The following is a 15,491-nucleotide window of genomic DNA, read 5'->3' on the forward strand; positions in this document are numbered from 1 at the left end:
GGCGAACCTTTCCTCCTTTAAAGGCGTCAACAATTTCCGTTTGTTTATTTCTACTCTGGTTGTGAAACATAGGTCTGTTTCCTGCAATGTGTTTAATAATCCACCCAGGCATTTGATTGATAGTGGACAGGAGAGACTCCAATACAATGCTTGTAACAACTCTCTCGACAAATACAATGCATCTTAAGTCTTGCATGTGCCTGAAAGAGAGAGAGATTATTCTACTAAAACAAAATGAACTTAATGAGAAACTACACATGCACAAAAAAAGTGTTGTTTTAGTCACTAAATTCGTGTAGAACGAAGGAACTAATCACATTGACAGTGACCATGTGACATGTTTATGTAAGTTATGCACTGTACCATAGCCATCCCCTTGTCCAATATCTCTGTTTACTGGTCCATTTCTTGGATGTTACTTTTCAGAATCTCAACTTCATTTATACCCATGTCCCACTTTTTACTGGTCATTTCACTGGACTGAGGCTGAAAGTTGATGTTTTGGGGAAAATGTAATTAGACAAAATGAGTACAGCACTATTGTTCACCACATTCTAATTAGATCGATCTTGGAACATCCAGGATAAATAGGCTAGACTAAGAGATACTCCCTCCGTCCAAAAAAGCTTGTCCCTGAAATGAATGTATCTAGCATCAAGTTAGTGCTAGATACATCCATTTGATACACAAGCTTTTTCAGACGGAGGAAGTACAAACTAAACCCTTGATACAAGTCCTCGTACATATGGAGATAGATAACTTGGATCTCAGGTAATCCTATCTTTCCTAACTACCGGGATATTATTCCCTAAACGGATAACTGGGGCACATGACAGTTGTAGCAAAGCCAATGCAATCAAGGGAGTAAATATGTGAACTAAATTGGCATACTAAATATAAGGTCCAAGTATTTTACCACCTGTATTCCAGAAGAAACTGAACAAGACAATGAACTTTAGGTGTCAATAACCCATCTTGCAAATCAGCTGCAAAATCTTCACCAATATGACCTATGAAAATAGCAGAGGGTCAAAAAAAACATGGTATAATAGTTAACTTTGTGTTTAAAGAGATCGATGGTATCTTTCACCTCATTTCAAGTTAGGATGATATATTCACAAGTGAATTTTAATTTGTTGTTGTATAACATTTTGCTTGATATATGGATAGCAGATGTGATATGATACAACATTAAAAGCAGAGCCATTTACGATTTGACAGACAGATACCAGACTTGATATGATACACCATGAAAAGCACAACAATGTGCTGTGCCATCACCAGGTATACACAACTTACGAATCGGTACAGTGCTTTACCGACAAATAATGATTACGAGTTAACAGTAGCAGCATTGGAAGAATAGTCATACACCAAATAACTCGTACAAAATTGACTTTCAGGAATATATAAGCTGAATAGACAAAACGAAAAATCACAACTGCATGTCTACCTCTCTTTGAAAAACATGAGAGTTCCCTGTATACTTCTTCACTATAGCTTCTAACAAAGCCTTCAACATTCTTATCCAGTTCTTCACCCCAGAAAGATAAGAATTGTTCGTTAGTTGTTGAGTGTATCTCAGCAGCCTGAAAATAATAATAATAAAGGTTAAGGCATTTCAGGGCTATAAGAATTGTTCGTTAGTTGTTGAGTGTATCTCAGCAGCCTGAAAATAATAATAAAAAAGGTTAAGGCATTTCAGGGCTACACAAATGTAATACAAGCATGCATCATTGTATGTTCTCACACCTTTGCTGCTAGCCATACTCCAAGATTAGCTGTGCAATATAAGAATGCCTTGTGTAATTTTGATATCCCTTTCTTCGCATTTTTCCGAGACAATCCATGTAGATTTGCCTTGAGGACTTCTAAATGCTAAGAGAATGTAAACAAGTTAGGTTACTGAATGTGTTAGAAGACAAGGCATGCATATACAAAAAACTACTATATCACACCAACACAAACAGAATGCCAGGGAAAAACAAAATGTGAAAACAATTGTATAGCAACTTTCCAAGTATGCAGACATGGCTGTATTTAATAAGAAAAGCAAATCATGCAATATAATTATTACTTCAACTTCCACTTGGACTAAATATAGATGCTAAATTTGATCATAGTTTATTATGTTACATAAATAGAGAAAATTATGCCAATATTATTTAAGAAAAAACCAACTTTAGGTCCTTGAGCTGTTTACCTTACCTCTGCTCAACTCACACCCTCAACTTCAAGGCCGTTAAACTTGCATCCCTCAAATATCAAAACCATGCAACTAAGCGCTGGGCCCTAAACTGACCAGGACCTAATGTCAGCAAGCTTTAGTGTACATGCCAGTGGTAGTCCCCTGATTTGCAATACTTTGCATGTATGGAGAACCGTTAGGGCTCTCTTCCTACGATGCATTGCTTTCTTACAAGTACTTGTGGCTGGACCTCTAACGTCACTGCTTGACAGTCGATAGGTTGGAGCGTCACAATCTCTGTGCTCTTTGTTCCCAGGTGTCGAATCAATGGAAAGTCGTGACCTCCTAGCCCAGGCCTCGACGCGCGTCTTCAGCCATCTCTTCCGCTCCGACCCCGGCTTCGACTTCGAGGCTGTGATAGCCCCAGTGCCTGAGGTGATCTACGACGCCCTCGCGGAATGGGTGGAGGACCACGTGGAAGCGCTGAGCGCACGGTTCGCCCCTGACAGCCGCGAAGACCGACGCGGAACCAAGGAACACCAGGGCGACGATGGCGAGGACAGCAGCATCACGTCTCCTTAGGTCGCCCATCTTTTCTTTCCTGCCGGTACCTGATTATGACCCCATGGGGGCGTGAGGAACATTTGCTGAAATCCTTAATGATGTATCGAGCAACTTTTGTGTTCTCCTGAGGCTTGCTTTTCCTTCATGTCTGCTTTCGCGCTTTATGTCATTAGAAGACAGCCCCACGCGGGGCTTGACCGCCGCTGGTATGCCAGGTCGCGATGCCTGGGCAAGGCCAGGAGGTGAGAGCGCCAGGGCTAGGGAGTGCTCCTGAGGCAAAAAGCTTGGGGGGCAGCGTGCTCATTGGCTCGCTCATGTGCGTCGCACAAGGACATTGGACACCAAGGCCTTGGTGGGGTGGTGCGCACGGGTGCAGGCCCGCGGCCTAGGGCCCGGCTACTTGGGCTCTTAGTGCCGTTGGGACTGACCCAAGCGTGAGCACCAAGCCCAACCCCCGCTCGCGCGTGGCTCATGAGGCTCTGGGCATGCATAGTTGACGAAAAGAATGAAACCCAGAAAAACGCCACAAGAAAAACAAATTCCTTTCCTAGAGAAGACGCGAAAACCAGTCTTTACTTAGAGAAACTGCAAACTCGTTTACAAGCAAAAAGGAAAAGGCTACCGCGTCCGGCACCTTCATTGATCTTCCCACCAGCGCGGAGCATGGGACCTCCACTTGGGCATCGGCATGATCGTTGTTCGATCATTCCGCCAGCGCAGAGCATGGGGCTTCCACTTGGGTGTGGGTGGAAGCTCCCGCGAGGCCGTGGTGTGGCGCACCGGGAGACTCGGGGGCGTGTACAGCCCCACCTCATTCTTACGTGAGAGGGTCACGGGTAGAACTTGCGGAGGTGTTGGATGTTCCAAGCGTTCTGCACAGGAACTCCATCCTCCGTCTCCAGGCGTGCGGCGCCTGGCCTGGAGACGTGGGCGACCCTGAAAGGGCCTTCCCACATGGGCTAGAGCTTGTGAAGGCCCTCCCTGGATAGGATCCGCCTCAGAACAAGGTCCCCGAGCTCGAGAATGCGTGGGCGGATGTTGCGGCTGTGGTAGCGCCGCAAGGCCTGCTGGTACCTCGCGGCGGGAAGGGCGGCCTGACGGCAGGCCTCCTCGAGGAGCACAAGGTCGGCCCCCCGCGAGTCGTCCTAGCGCGCCTCATCGAATGCCAGGACTCGCAGGGAACCATGTTTGAGCTCGGATGGGAGGACCGCCTCGGCCCCATAGACAAGGAAGAAGGGAGTCTCGCCGGTGGGCTTTGTCGCGGTGGTGTGGATGGACCGCAATACAGACTGCAGCTCGTCCAGCCAGCCCTTGCCGCAGGCCTCAAGCTTCTTCTTGAAGCTCCTAGTCTTGAGACCCCTGAGGACCTCCGCGTTGGCGCGCTCGGCCTGGCCATTGCTCCGCGGGTGCGCCGCCGACGCGTAGCATATCTGCATTCCAAGGTTAGCACAGTATGATGTGAAGAGGCCGCTCGTAAACTGGGAGCCGTTATCAGTGATAATATAGTTGGGAACACCGAACCGGCTCACGAGGCCCTTGATGAACTTGACAGCCGAACCCGCCGAGATGGTGCGCACGGGCTCCACCTCCGCCCACTTGGTGAACTTGTCGATGGCGACGTAGAGGTAGTGGTAACCGCCAGCCGCGCGAGGGAAAGGGCCCAGTATGTCCAGCCCCCATACCACGAAGGGCCACGAGAGTGGGATCATCTGGAGTCCTTGCACGGGCTGATGGATTTGCTTGGCGTGGAACTGGCAAGCTTCGCGGGACTGGACCAGCTTGGTGGCGTCGCGGAGCGCCGTGGGCCAATAGAACACGATGCGGGACACCTTACCCGCGAGAGTACGCGACAAGGAGTGATGTTCGTAGTCTCCCCCATGGATGTCAGCTAGCAACTCACGCCCTTGTTCCTCTGAAATGCGCCGCGATGAGACGCTATTGGGGTGCTTGCGGTACAGCTCGCCGTCTTGTAAGCAATAGGCCGTGGCCTGCCGAGCCACGCGCTCTGCTTCTGCATCTTCCAGAAGGGTGCCATGGAGCAAGTAGTCCTTGAACTCCGTGACCCAGCTATCATCCTGAGGCTCCAACGCCAACAGCAAGCGAGCCCCAGAGGTCGGGCCGCAGTCGGGCGCACCCGTGGATGGTGCAGGCGGAAGCTTCTCGAGGAGCAGCATCGCGCCGGTGGCAAGAGGCGCAGCTGATGGCCTGAAGAGCCTTTCTTCAAAGACGCCTGGGCTCTGGGATTCGCGGAGGACGCTCGCTTGGCGATGTCGTCGGCTTCCTTGTTGACGCCGCGCGGAATATGCTACAACTCAAACCCAGGAAGCGCTTCTCGAGCTTACGTACCTCATCTAGGTAGGCCGCCATGTGCTTGTCTTTTGGCTTGTACTTTTTGTTGGAGAAGTTGACGAGGAGATGAGAATCACCTTGATGGTGAGGCGCTTGATTCCCAAGGCCGCGGCAGCCTTAAGGCCGCAATGTCGTTGGAGACCTTCTCGCCATGCTGGAAGCATAGCTGGACGGCGTAGTAAAGCTTTTCCTCCGCTGGGAAAACAAGCACGACCCCATCCCCCGCGCCCTGTCTGGAGAAGGCACCATCAAAGTGCATGACCCACCCGGCAGGCACCTCATCCCCAGGCAGGAGGGACTTGTTGTCGGGTGGTAGGTGCGACATATGCCAACGGGTGGCTTATCATTGTGGGAGCCAGTAAGACGTCGCCGGTGCCTGGAAGCGGGATGAGGCGAAGACATGCACGCCGGCGAATCTTACCCAGCTTCAGGGCTCTCCGTGGAGATAACACCCCTAACTGCTGCTCTGCGGGGTCTCCGCATGATCACTAGATGAACAAGTGGCTACAAGATGCTCCTTGAGCTGTTTGGCGAGAAGAAGAAGAAGGGCACGGCTAGCTCTCCTCTCCTCTCTATGTGGTGTCTAAAACTAGCTCAAATCAACCCTTTGCATGGGTGCCCCGAGGGGTTTATATAGGCCCACCCCCGGGGGTACAATGGTAATCCGGCTGGGCGTGGGCCCTAGTCGTTTGTGTCTACGCTTGCCAGCTTCTGCGCCGGCTGCTGGGGCCCGCCGGCTGGTGGGTCCCGCCGGCTGCCGGCTCCTTGGTCGACAGGCAGGCCCCACTGTCAAGGGCCTTGTCGGTGGCTGGTTACTGTTGCCTCAAACCTGGTGACGAGGGCTTCGCCGAGGTAAGCGTGGCTACAGTGCCGCCGCCCGACGGGCAATCGCTGTAGCCTCACCTCGTCTTGTCTCCTTAATGGGGCGTCTCCTTCGAGGGAGGAAGCAAGCCAGCTGTGGGGAGCCGGCCCTGTCTTGGGCCGACTTGGGGAGGCCTGGCCGCCTTCGGGTGTCTCTTTGCCTGAAGGGGCCCACCGCCCGTGGGCCGCGCTGACAGCCCGTCGTGGGTGGCATTAGGGTCAACATGGCAACAGTGCCGCGCCGGACGGGTCATGGCCACCCCGTACAGCGCACTGTGCCTGGCGTGCTCCGGGGTTCGGGGGTGGCAGGCTTTACTGTAGCCACGCCCCGCCACATCGCCGTTATGTGGATGCAGACTTCGAGGGTACAATCTTGACCGTTTTGTGGGAGCCAGCTTCTTGGAGTCGGCCTTCTCACGGACGGCTTCTTGGAGCCGGCCCTCCCGCGGCTTTCTTCATGAGGGCTAAAGCCGGGCCGCCTTCCGATAGTCGGCCTGGGAGACAGCCGGCAAGGGGAAGGCGGCCCCACGTCTTGGATTCTTGAGGGCCGGATCGGCTCATAATTTTTTCAGAAGGGCCAGGGGGAGCCGGCTAGGCTACCCGTGGTCATTTACTCCGACAGTAGTCCCCGAAGCTGATCGAGCTTTGAGGCTGACAAAGAGAAGAGAAGCTTGGTCAGCTTCCTATCCTGAGGAGCCGGCTTTGCTTATGCGCGCCGTCTTCGGAAAGCTCCGTATCTTGTAGGCGGGAACGTGGGTCGGCCTACGAGCTGACCGCGCGCCACCCCGCGGGCCACGTGGCAAGGAAAACCTGCCAACGCACGCGCGTGATGGGACGCCGCCGCAGGCCCGGGCCCGCCACTTCTAGGCCTCGGCCCAAGCGCGGATCTTCTACGGCCCACAACGGACCGCTCGCCTTCCCGCGGCGGTTTTATTACGTCATTAGGGCGCAATAGTCGCGGGACGTGGGGGAGTGGGCGCAGTTGATCCCAGGTTCCCTCACACCACGCCTCCTCGGCTCCGCCGCACGGGTCTATTAGTAGGGGGAGGAGAGGGAGCGGCAGAGGCTCGCACGCTCTCCCTCGCTCCACCCTTTCTCACCTTCCTTCTCCTTCCTTCCGCCGCCGCAGCGACCCATTGCCGCGCCGCTCCGCCGTCGGACCTCTCGGTTCCTTCGGTCCCGCCGTAGCGGGGTCGTGCGCGTCTCCGCCGTCGCATCGCCTTGTTCCTTGTCGCGTCGCTCCCATGGCGTTGTCGAGCTCGTGGGACGGCTCCAACATCCACGAGGACCACGTTGAGTTCCTCCGCCGGACGCGGCGTCTGCCGGGCGAGAACTACGTGCGGGTTCGTCGTGCGCCGGCAAGGGAGATTTCGCCGGCACCGGAGGAGGGCGAGCGGGTAATCTTCCGCTCGCACTGCCTGCGCGGCTTCAGCCTCCCGGCGAGCGGATTCCTTCGCATTTTTCTTGAGTTTTACCACCTCCAGCCGCATCACCTCACACCCAACGCGGTGATGCTGCTGTCGGCTTTCGTTACCCTGTGCGAGGGCTTTCTTGGGGTTCTCCCCACTCTCGAGCTCTGGGGAGAATTCTTCCAGTGCAAGCTCGGCACCGTTGTCGCGGGCGTGCCCGCCCCCTGCGGAGCCTTCATCGCCATGAGGCGGACGGGCGAGAACAATCCGTTCCCGCCCATCCCGCTGATCCAGTTGGTGAAGCTCTGGCAGAAGTCCTATTTTTACGTGAAGAACGTCGCCCAGCAAGGCGACTTCGTCAACCTGCCGGCTTACGTAGCCCGCCCGCCGGCTGGGAGGCAACCCTCGTGGAGCTACCGGGCCAGGTCGTTGTCTCAGGCCGGGAACGCAGCCGTCGCCCGGCTCCGGATGATGATCCAGTCGGAGGGCCTGACCGGAGCCGACCTGGTGGCCGCCTTCGTGGAGCGCCGAGTACTTCCGCTCCAAGGCCGGCCTCACATGATTTGTCAGATGAGCGGCCGCTTCGACCCGTGTCGGCTGAGCACCAGGGAGATGCCTCATGTCGAGGTGTCTTACATGGTGAACTACATCTCCAACTGCAAGCTCGCCGAAGATTGGCGATACAGCAAGGGGCCGTATTCTCGCGCTAACCCTCCGCCTGCTGTAAGTTTTTCTTCTTTTCTTCCTTTTTGTAGCCGGCCTCATGATGGCCGACTTCCGATCAATTGGTTTGTCCTCAGCAAAACCCTCTTCTTCCGCCGAGGGCCGGGGCCGCAGGGGTAGAGCGCCAGCTCCTCCCCGACCGCACGGTGGACGACGTCGATGATCCGGACCTGGGAGCGGCCGCCATGGAAGATGTCGTCGTGGGGGAAGGCGACGAGGCAGGCGGCGCGGGGCTCGGGGCCAGCCGGCGCTTGATCATCAAGGCGTGGGCCCGTCTGCCGCGCCGGCTGCCCATGGTGGCGCGCAGAAACGCCGGGCCGCGTCGACCTACTTCGGCAGCCGGCCGAAGAAATCCAAGGGTTCCACGGCGGCGACCAAGCGGGATGAGGCGGCCCGCTTCCGCAAGGCGGTGAAACAGCCGCAGGCGATCTCGGCGTAAGCGTCAAACGTCTTGTATTTTTTGTTGTCCTCTTCGATTGAGGCTCTTCTAAACTTTTCTTTGCTCGCCGGGCAGGGCACCGCTTTCCCTCGAGCGAGGTCCTGGCGGCTCCGTAGTCGGGCCGACTGGAGGGTCCTCAGGCTCCCGCCGCGTAGATCCCCGCGCCGACCTCATGGAGGCCACGGAGCAGAACGCACGAGAGGCGCGGGAGGAGCAGGAGGCGGCGGAGCGAAGGACCGCCCAGGCGGCGAAGGAGCAGGCCAACGCGGCGGCCAAGGCCCGGGCAGAGGCGGCGGCCGCGGAGAAGGAGGCGGAGGCCTCGCGCAACCAGCCTCCGCAGCTCGTCGTTCCCCTCCGCGCCGTGGCCCCCGACATCCCCGTGCCCCCATCGGAGGAGGTCGACCGAGACCCACCGGTGATGGAGAGGAGGGAGGACCACGTGGTCTTCGTGGAGGAGGCGCCGCAGACGGCGCCGACTGGAGCGGGCCAAAGCGGCCGACCAGCCGCGGCGCCAGAGCAGCCGGCCGGGGGCGAGCCGGAGGCAGGGGCCGGCCTCGAGGTGCAGCCGGCATTTCGCCGGCGCGCAGGGGGAGCTACCTCCGCGCCGGAGCTGCACAAAGCTGCGGGCGCCAGCCGGACGGTGGAGGCCCTGGAGGCGGCCAGCGCCAGCACGTCCGAGTGGACGCCCAGCGGGGGGACGGCCGAGCTGAACACGGCGGCCCAGGAGGTCCGGAACCAGCTTCAAGCCCAGGCCGCTTCGCTGCAGCGATATACCCAAGAGTTCCTCACGACGCGGGCCGTCATCCGGGTGAGCCTTCTGGCCTTGATTGTTTTGCTTTTTTGATTTCTTCCGTGGGGGCGCGTCAGCGCACCCACTGGGTGTAGTCCCCGAGTTCCGAGTCGGCTGCTGAGCAGGCGGCTTGGAACTTACTAGGTCCTGACGGCTATCTTATTCTTGCATCCTGTCTGATCTTCCAGGAATACCATAACCTCCGCGTTGTTGCCTTCAACTCCCAGGCTCAGGAGCTGGGCCAGAAAACCGAGGACCTAACCAACAGCCGGAGTGCGTGCTTTGTCTCGTTCATCTCCTGTGGGGGCGCGTCAGCGCACCCACTGGGTGTAGTCCCCGAGATTCGGGCCGACTGCTGAGCAGTTGGGTCGGATCTTCCCTGACGACTTCTTCCTTATTGATTTTTCCTTTGTCTTCATGCTTGCAGGAGCCAATGCCGACTTGAGGGAGCAGCTCAGCGGGGCCCAGACCGCCCTTCGCGCCAAGGAAGCCGAGTGCAACGCCTTAGTCCTGGAGCGTGACCGCCTGGCCAAGAAGTTGGCCGACCAGGAGGAGAGCCACAAGGCGGCCCTGAAGAAGGCGCAGGACAGCTAGGACGCCCTCAAAGCTGAGTTCAAGACCGAAGCGGCGGGCTGGGTTGAGGCAAAACAAGCGCTGAGCGAGGGCTACGGCCGGGTTGAGGATCTGATCGATGGTAAGCCGCCTTCCTCACTCCTTGCTTGCCCCTTGCCCCCTGATTTGTGTTCTGACTTGTGCTGCTTTTTGTTCTTTGTGCAGACTACTTCCCCGGCTACTCCGTCATTGCCACCCAGACCATCGAGGCCCACCGCGAGGCGCGCCGGCAGGCGGGGGCTGAAATCGCGCCGGACGCGAACTGGACGCTTGAGGAGCAACTCTTGGCGGTCCAAGCCCGGTTGCAGCCGGCTCACCGCATGCTCTGCCGCCTCCAGCGCGCCAGGGCGCAGGTGTTGGCCGCCCTCTGGCCAGGCGAAGCGATTCCCCGCACCCCGAGTCGGACTGCCGACTGGCTGGAGGTTGCGGTTGGCCGCTTCGAGGCCTGGAAGGCATCGGCAGCCCGGCTTGGAGCTGGGCGGGCGCTGGAGTTCGTCCGAGCCTGGTATCCCGGGCTGAACCTGGACCAGCTGCGCACCTGGCGGCTGGAAGCCGACGAGGAGATGGAGGAGATGCGGCCGGCTATCGCTCAGCGTGCCTCGACGATCGCCGAGTGCACTGACATCAGCACCTTTGCTCCTGATATAAATGACGACGGCGTTGCCCAGCCGGAGGAATGGTTCGGGCTGACCCGGCAGAGGGTGAGGACTCGGCGGAGGAGATTGCCTCCAGTGATGAAGGTGAAGACGACGAAGGAGAGGAAGGCGAAGACGTCGAGCCGGCCGGTGAAGCGGCCAGCCAGCCTCAGCTTGACCGTGCCTCCAGCAACGAGGCGCGCCTCTGCGGGAGGTGGTGATCATGCCGAGGTTCGCCAGCCGGCCACTCCTCCAGCCAGCACTGTCGTCTCTACCGACCTGCCCGACTCGCCAGTCGTTCCCTTGGCTTAATCTGCCGTCCTTGCTTTTCCTGCTTGTTACTCTTTGAACAATTTTTATTAAACTTGCGCAGTTCCACCCACTGGGGGTGTATTCAAACTATGTTGAATGCTGGCCTTTCGAAGGTCTTTTGTATAAATATGATCGTGTGTGTGTTTGGCTTCCATTCGCGTATGCTTTTTATCCTTAGGCTGTTTCCTTTGCCGCCTTCCCCTGGCTGCTGCCTTCCCAACCGGCAGCTGCTCTGCAGCCTGTGGCTAGGGAAGAACTTGGCTATATTTATTTTTATTTTTTGGGGGAAGGCAAGTACTCGAGCTTTCTTAGATTGAAGCGAGGTGAATGGAAGCCTGCCGGCCGGCTACTCTGGTAGTCGGTCGGTGGTGGGAGAAAAACCGGCTTTTGTTATATTAGTCTGTTAGTCCCTAGCCGTTTTTTGTGTGGGCGTCCTTTCCTGCCTTTAACTCTTGCCAGCCGGACAGCCGGTTCTTCTAACTGCGACTTTTGGCAAGAGAAGGCTTGGGTGCCGGCACACTACTTGTCTGACCGCGGGTAGGACTTCTAATATAACTCAAGGCGGCCAGTCCCCGGGCCGACTAGTCGAACCCGGTGCCGGACGAAAAAAGTGAATGTAATGACATGATCATAAGCATGATACTCTTCATTCATAGATAAAAGATGGCAGTCCCCGAGCTCTCCTCGGGGGGCCTATTGTCTCGTACTTAGTACAAAAGTTAGCGTGATACATACTGCATTTCAACTGTAAAATCTTCGGAGGAGGTTGGCGTTCCATGGTCGTTCCGACTCCTTGCCGGAGTCGTCTCTCTTTCGTACCTTCGGCTTCTGTGCGTCGATCAGGTAGTAGGAGTCATTTCCCAGCGCTCTGCTGATGACAAAGGGGCCTTCCCAAGGGGCCGAGAGCTTGTGCTGGCCGGCTGTTCGCTGGATCAGCCGGAGCACGAGGTCGCCCTCTTGGAAAGATCTTGGTCTGACCTTCCGGCTGTGGTAGCGGCGCAAGCCCTGCTGGTAGATGGCGGACCGGCTGAGGGCTAACAGCCGGCCTTCTTCCAGCAGGTCGACGCCGTCTTCTCGTGCTTCCTTGGCCTCCGCCTCCGTGTACATGGTTACCCGAGGCGAGTCGAACTCGATGTCAGTTGGGATGACCGCCTCGGCACCATACACGAGGAAGAAAGGAGTGAAGCCGGTTGACTTGTTTGGGGTAGTGCGCAGACTCCAGAGGACGGCCGGCAGCTCATCGAGCCAACAGCCGGCCGAACGTTCCAGTGGTACGACCAGTCGGGGCTTGATGCCGGAAAGGATGAGGCCGTTGGCTCGCTCGACTTGGCCGTTTGACTGCGGGTGGGCAACGGACGCTAAGTCCAACCGGATGCCCTGCGTCGCGCAGAAACGTGCCAATGCTCCCTTGGCGAAATTCGTGCCGTTGTCGGTGATGATGCTGTGTGGCACGCCGTACCGAGTTGTTATATCTGCGATGAATGTCACGGCAGTCGGCCCATTCAGCTTCTTGATCGGCTTTGCCTCAATCCATTTGGTGAATTTGTCCACGGCGACAAGCAGATGTGTCATGCCGCCGCGCGCCGTCTTGAATGGGCCCACCATGTCCAGTCCCCAAACGGCGAAGGGCCAAGTGAGGGGAATGGTCTTGAGTGCCGAAGCCGGCATGTGTTGCTTGGAGCTGAAGACTTGGCACCCTTTGCAATGTTTAACTAACTCCTTGGCGTCATCCAAAGCAGTCGGCCAAAAGAACCCATGGCGGAAAGCTTTGGCGACGAGTGATCTTGAGGCCGCATGGTGGCCGCATTCTCCTTGGTGGATGTCTCTGAGGATTGCAATGCCCTTCTCTTGCTCGACGCATCGCTGGAAGACTCCAGTGACACTGCGCCTGACGAGCTCTCTGTTGACGATTGTGTATGCTCCGGCTCGGCGTTGGACTTGTCTTGCCTCTGTTTCGTCAGCCGGCAGATCTTGGTTTATTAGGAAGTTGAGGATGGACTGGGCCCATGATGGAGCTGCGACTTCTTCTATTGCCAACACGGCTACTGCGACCAGGGCGGGCGGGCTGGGTGGTGAAATGCTGGAGTCGGCCGCCGCCTGTTGTGTTGGTGCAGTCCCCGGGCCGACTACCGCAGTCCCCGAGCCGGGTGTGGCAGTCCCCGGGTCGGGCGTAACTACGGAAGTCCCCGAGCCGCCTACTGACGTCCCCGGGCCGACTATCGAAGTCCCCGGGTCACCTGCTTGGTTCTTCGAGCCGGACCCGGCTGCGTCGGGGTCAGGCGGCACGAAGATGGAATCGGACTCTGGAGACGGCTTGATAGACGGCTTGAGGAGGCGTTGCAGAGAGACACCGGTTGGTATTGCCTGCCGAGTGGAGCCTATTCGAGCCAGGGTATCAGCTGGCTCGTTGTCGGCTCGCGGTACGTGGAGGAACTCGCATCCTTCAAAGTACCCGCTGATCTGCTGAACGAGGAAGCGGTAGCTTGCCATATTTGCGTCCTTGGCGTCCCAGTCGCCGGATGATTGCTGGACTACCAAGTCCGAGTCGCCGTAACATAGGATCCGGCGTATGCCGAGCTCTTTGGCAAGCCGGAGCCCGTGTATGAGCGCCTCGTACTCGGCCACGTTGTTGGAGGCGGCAAAGTGAATTTGCAGCGTGTATCTGAGCTTGTCGCCTTTGGGAGAGGTGAGGATGACGCCGGCTCCCAAGCCGGTGCGCATCTTGGACCCGTCGAAGTGCATGCGCCAATGAGTGGAGTCGGGAGCTGGCGGCAGGTACTGGGTCTCGGCCCAGTCGACGAGGAAGTCGGCCAATGCTTGGGACTTGATGGCGGTGCGAGGCTGGTAGAAGATCGTGTAGGGGGGCCAGCTCGATGGCCCATTTCGCCACCCGGCCGGATGCATCCCGGCTGCCTATGATCTCGGCAAGCGGGGCGGTGCATACGACCGTGATGGGGTGCTCTTGGAAGTAGGGCTTCAGCTTCTTGGCGGCGAAGTACACGCCATAGCACATCTTCTGGTAGTGCGGGTAGTTCTGCTTCGAGGTAGACAGCACCTCACTCAAATAGTACACCGGCCTCTGGACCGGCTGGGCTCGGCCCTCTTCTGGGCGCTGGACTACGATGACGGTGCTGACCACCCGGCTGGTTGCAGCAATGTAGAGGAGCATGGGCTCTTTCTCAGTCGGCGCCGCCAGGACAGGCGGCGTGGCCAGCATCTTCTTCAGCTCGTGAAAAGCTTGGTCGGCTTGGTCGTTCCACTCGAAGTGAGTGGTCTTCTTCATGAGGCGGTAGAGGGGGAGAGCTTTCTCTCCGAGCCGGCTGATGAAGCGGTTCAGGGAGGCCAAGCACCCGGTGAACTTCTGGACGTCTCGAAGTTTGGTGGGAATCGCCATTCTCTCAATGGCCTTGATCTTTACTGGGTTGCATTCGATGCCGCGTTCGGAGACCAGGAAGCCTAGGAGCTGGCCGGCTGGCACTCCGAACACGCATTTCTCGGGGTTGAGCTTGATCTGGAACCGGCGCAGGTTCTCAAATGTTTCCTTGAGGTCTTCCAGCAAGGTGTCGCGCTTCTCCGTCTTCACCACAATGTCGTCTACGTAGACGTGGGCATTTCTGCCGAGCTGCTTGAGGAGGCACTTCTGCATGCAACGCTGAAAAGTGGCACCGGCATTTCTTAAGCCGAATGTCATAGTCAGGTAGCAGAAAGCTCCGAATGGCGTGATGAAGGCGGTCTTCAGGCGGTCAGCCGGATCTAGCTTTATCTGGTGGTATCCTGAGTAAGCATCCAAGAAACTCAACAGCTCGCATCCGGCCGTGGAGTCTATCACTTGATCAATCCTTGGCAGGGCAAAGGGATCTTTGGGGCAGGCCTTGTTGAGGCTCGTGTAGTCTATGCACATGCGCCACTTGTTGTTCTTCTTAGCACGAGGACCGGGTTGGCGAGCCACTCTGGAAAGAAAACCTCCATAATGAAGCCGGCTGCCAGAAGCCGGGCTATCTCTTCTCCTACAATCCTTCTTTTCTCCTCCGACAGTCGGCGGAGGGGTTGTTTGACTGGTTTTGCGCCTTCTCGGACGTGTAGCTTGTGCTCGGCGAATTCCTTCGGAACACCCGGCATGTCCTTAGGGGACCATGCAAAGATGTCCCGATTCTCACGGAGGAAATCGGCGAGCTCGCCTTCCTATTTGCTGTTTAGGTTTGCCCCGATGACGGCAAACCTTTCTGGGTGCTCGGGGTCAAGAGGTATCTTCTTCGTCTCCTTGGCCGGCTGGAAAGATCCTTGGGCATCACACTCCTTGGGATCGGGGGACAGGGCCGGCTGTTTGCCGGCCATGGCCACGACTCGGTCCAACATCTTCTTTTCTTCGGCAATCACAAGGGACTCGGCCAGCCGGCTGCTGGCTGCTGCGCACTCGGAAGATTTCTTGTAATCGCCGGCTATGGTGATGATGCCCTTGGCGCTCGGCATCTTCATCTTGAGGTAAGCATAGTGGGGAACAGCCATGAACCTGGCCAAGGCAGGACGGCCAAGCAATGCATGGTAGGGGCTCTCCAGGTCCACCACTTCAAACCAGATCGCTTCCCGGCGGAAATGATCCTTGTCCCCA

General features: G+C 57.1%; 1 protein-coding gene across 2 annotated transcripts in view; it reads right to left on the reverse strand.

The window, feature by feature from the left end:
• The window catches only part of LOC123102437 (endoribonuclease Dicer homolog 2a), a 40,995-nt gene that overhangs the window by 15,377 nt on the left and 10,127 nt on the right, over positions 1-15,491 (reverse strand). For both annotated transcript variants that reach the window (XM_044523783.1, XM_044523782.1), the window contains exons 6-9: positions 1,753-1,878; positions 1,454-1,589; positions 920-1,010; positions 8-200 (exon numbers count right to left, since the gene is read on the reverse strand). In XM_044523783.1, coding sequence (XP_044379718.1) covers positions 8-200; positions 920-1,010; positions 1,454-1,589; positions 1,753-1,878 — 546 coding nt within the window. The remainder of the gene's footprint in view (positions 1-7; positions 201-919; positions 1,011-1,453; positions 1,590-1,752; positions 1,879-15,491) is intronic.

Source organism: Triticum aestivum, chromosome 5A (genome assembly GCF_018294505.1).
Source record: "Triticum aestivum cultivar Chinese Spring chromosome 5A, IWGSC CS RefSeq v2.1, whole genome shotgun sequence".
NCBI classification, from domain to species: Eukaryota; Viridiplantae; Streptophyta; class Magnoliopsida; order Poales; family Poaceae; genus Triticum; species Triticum aestivum.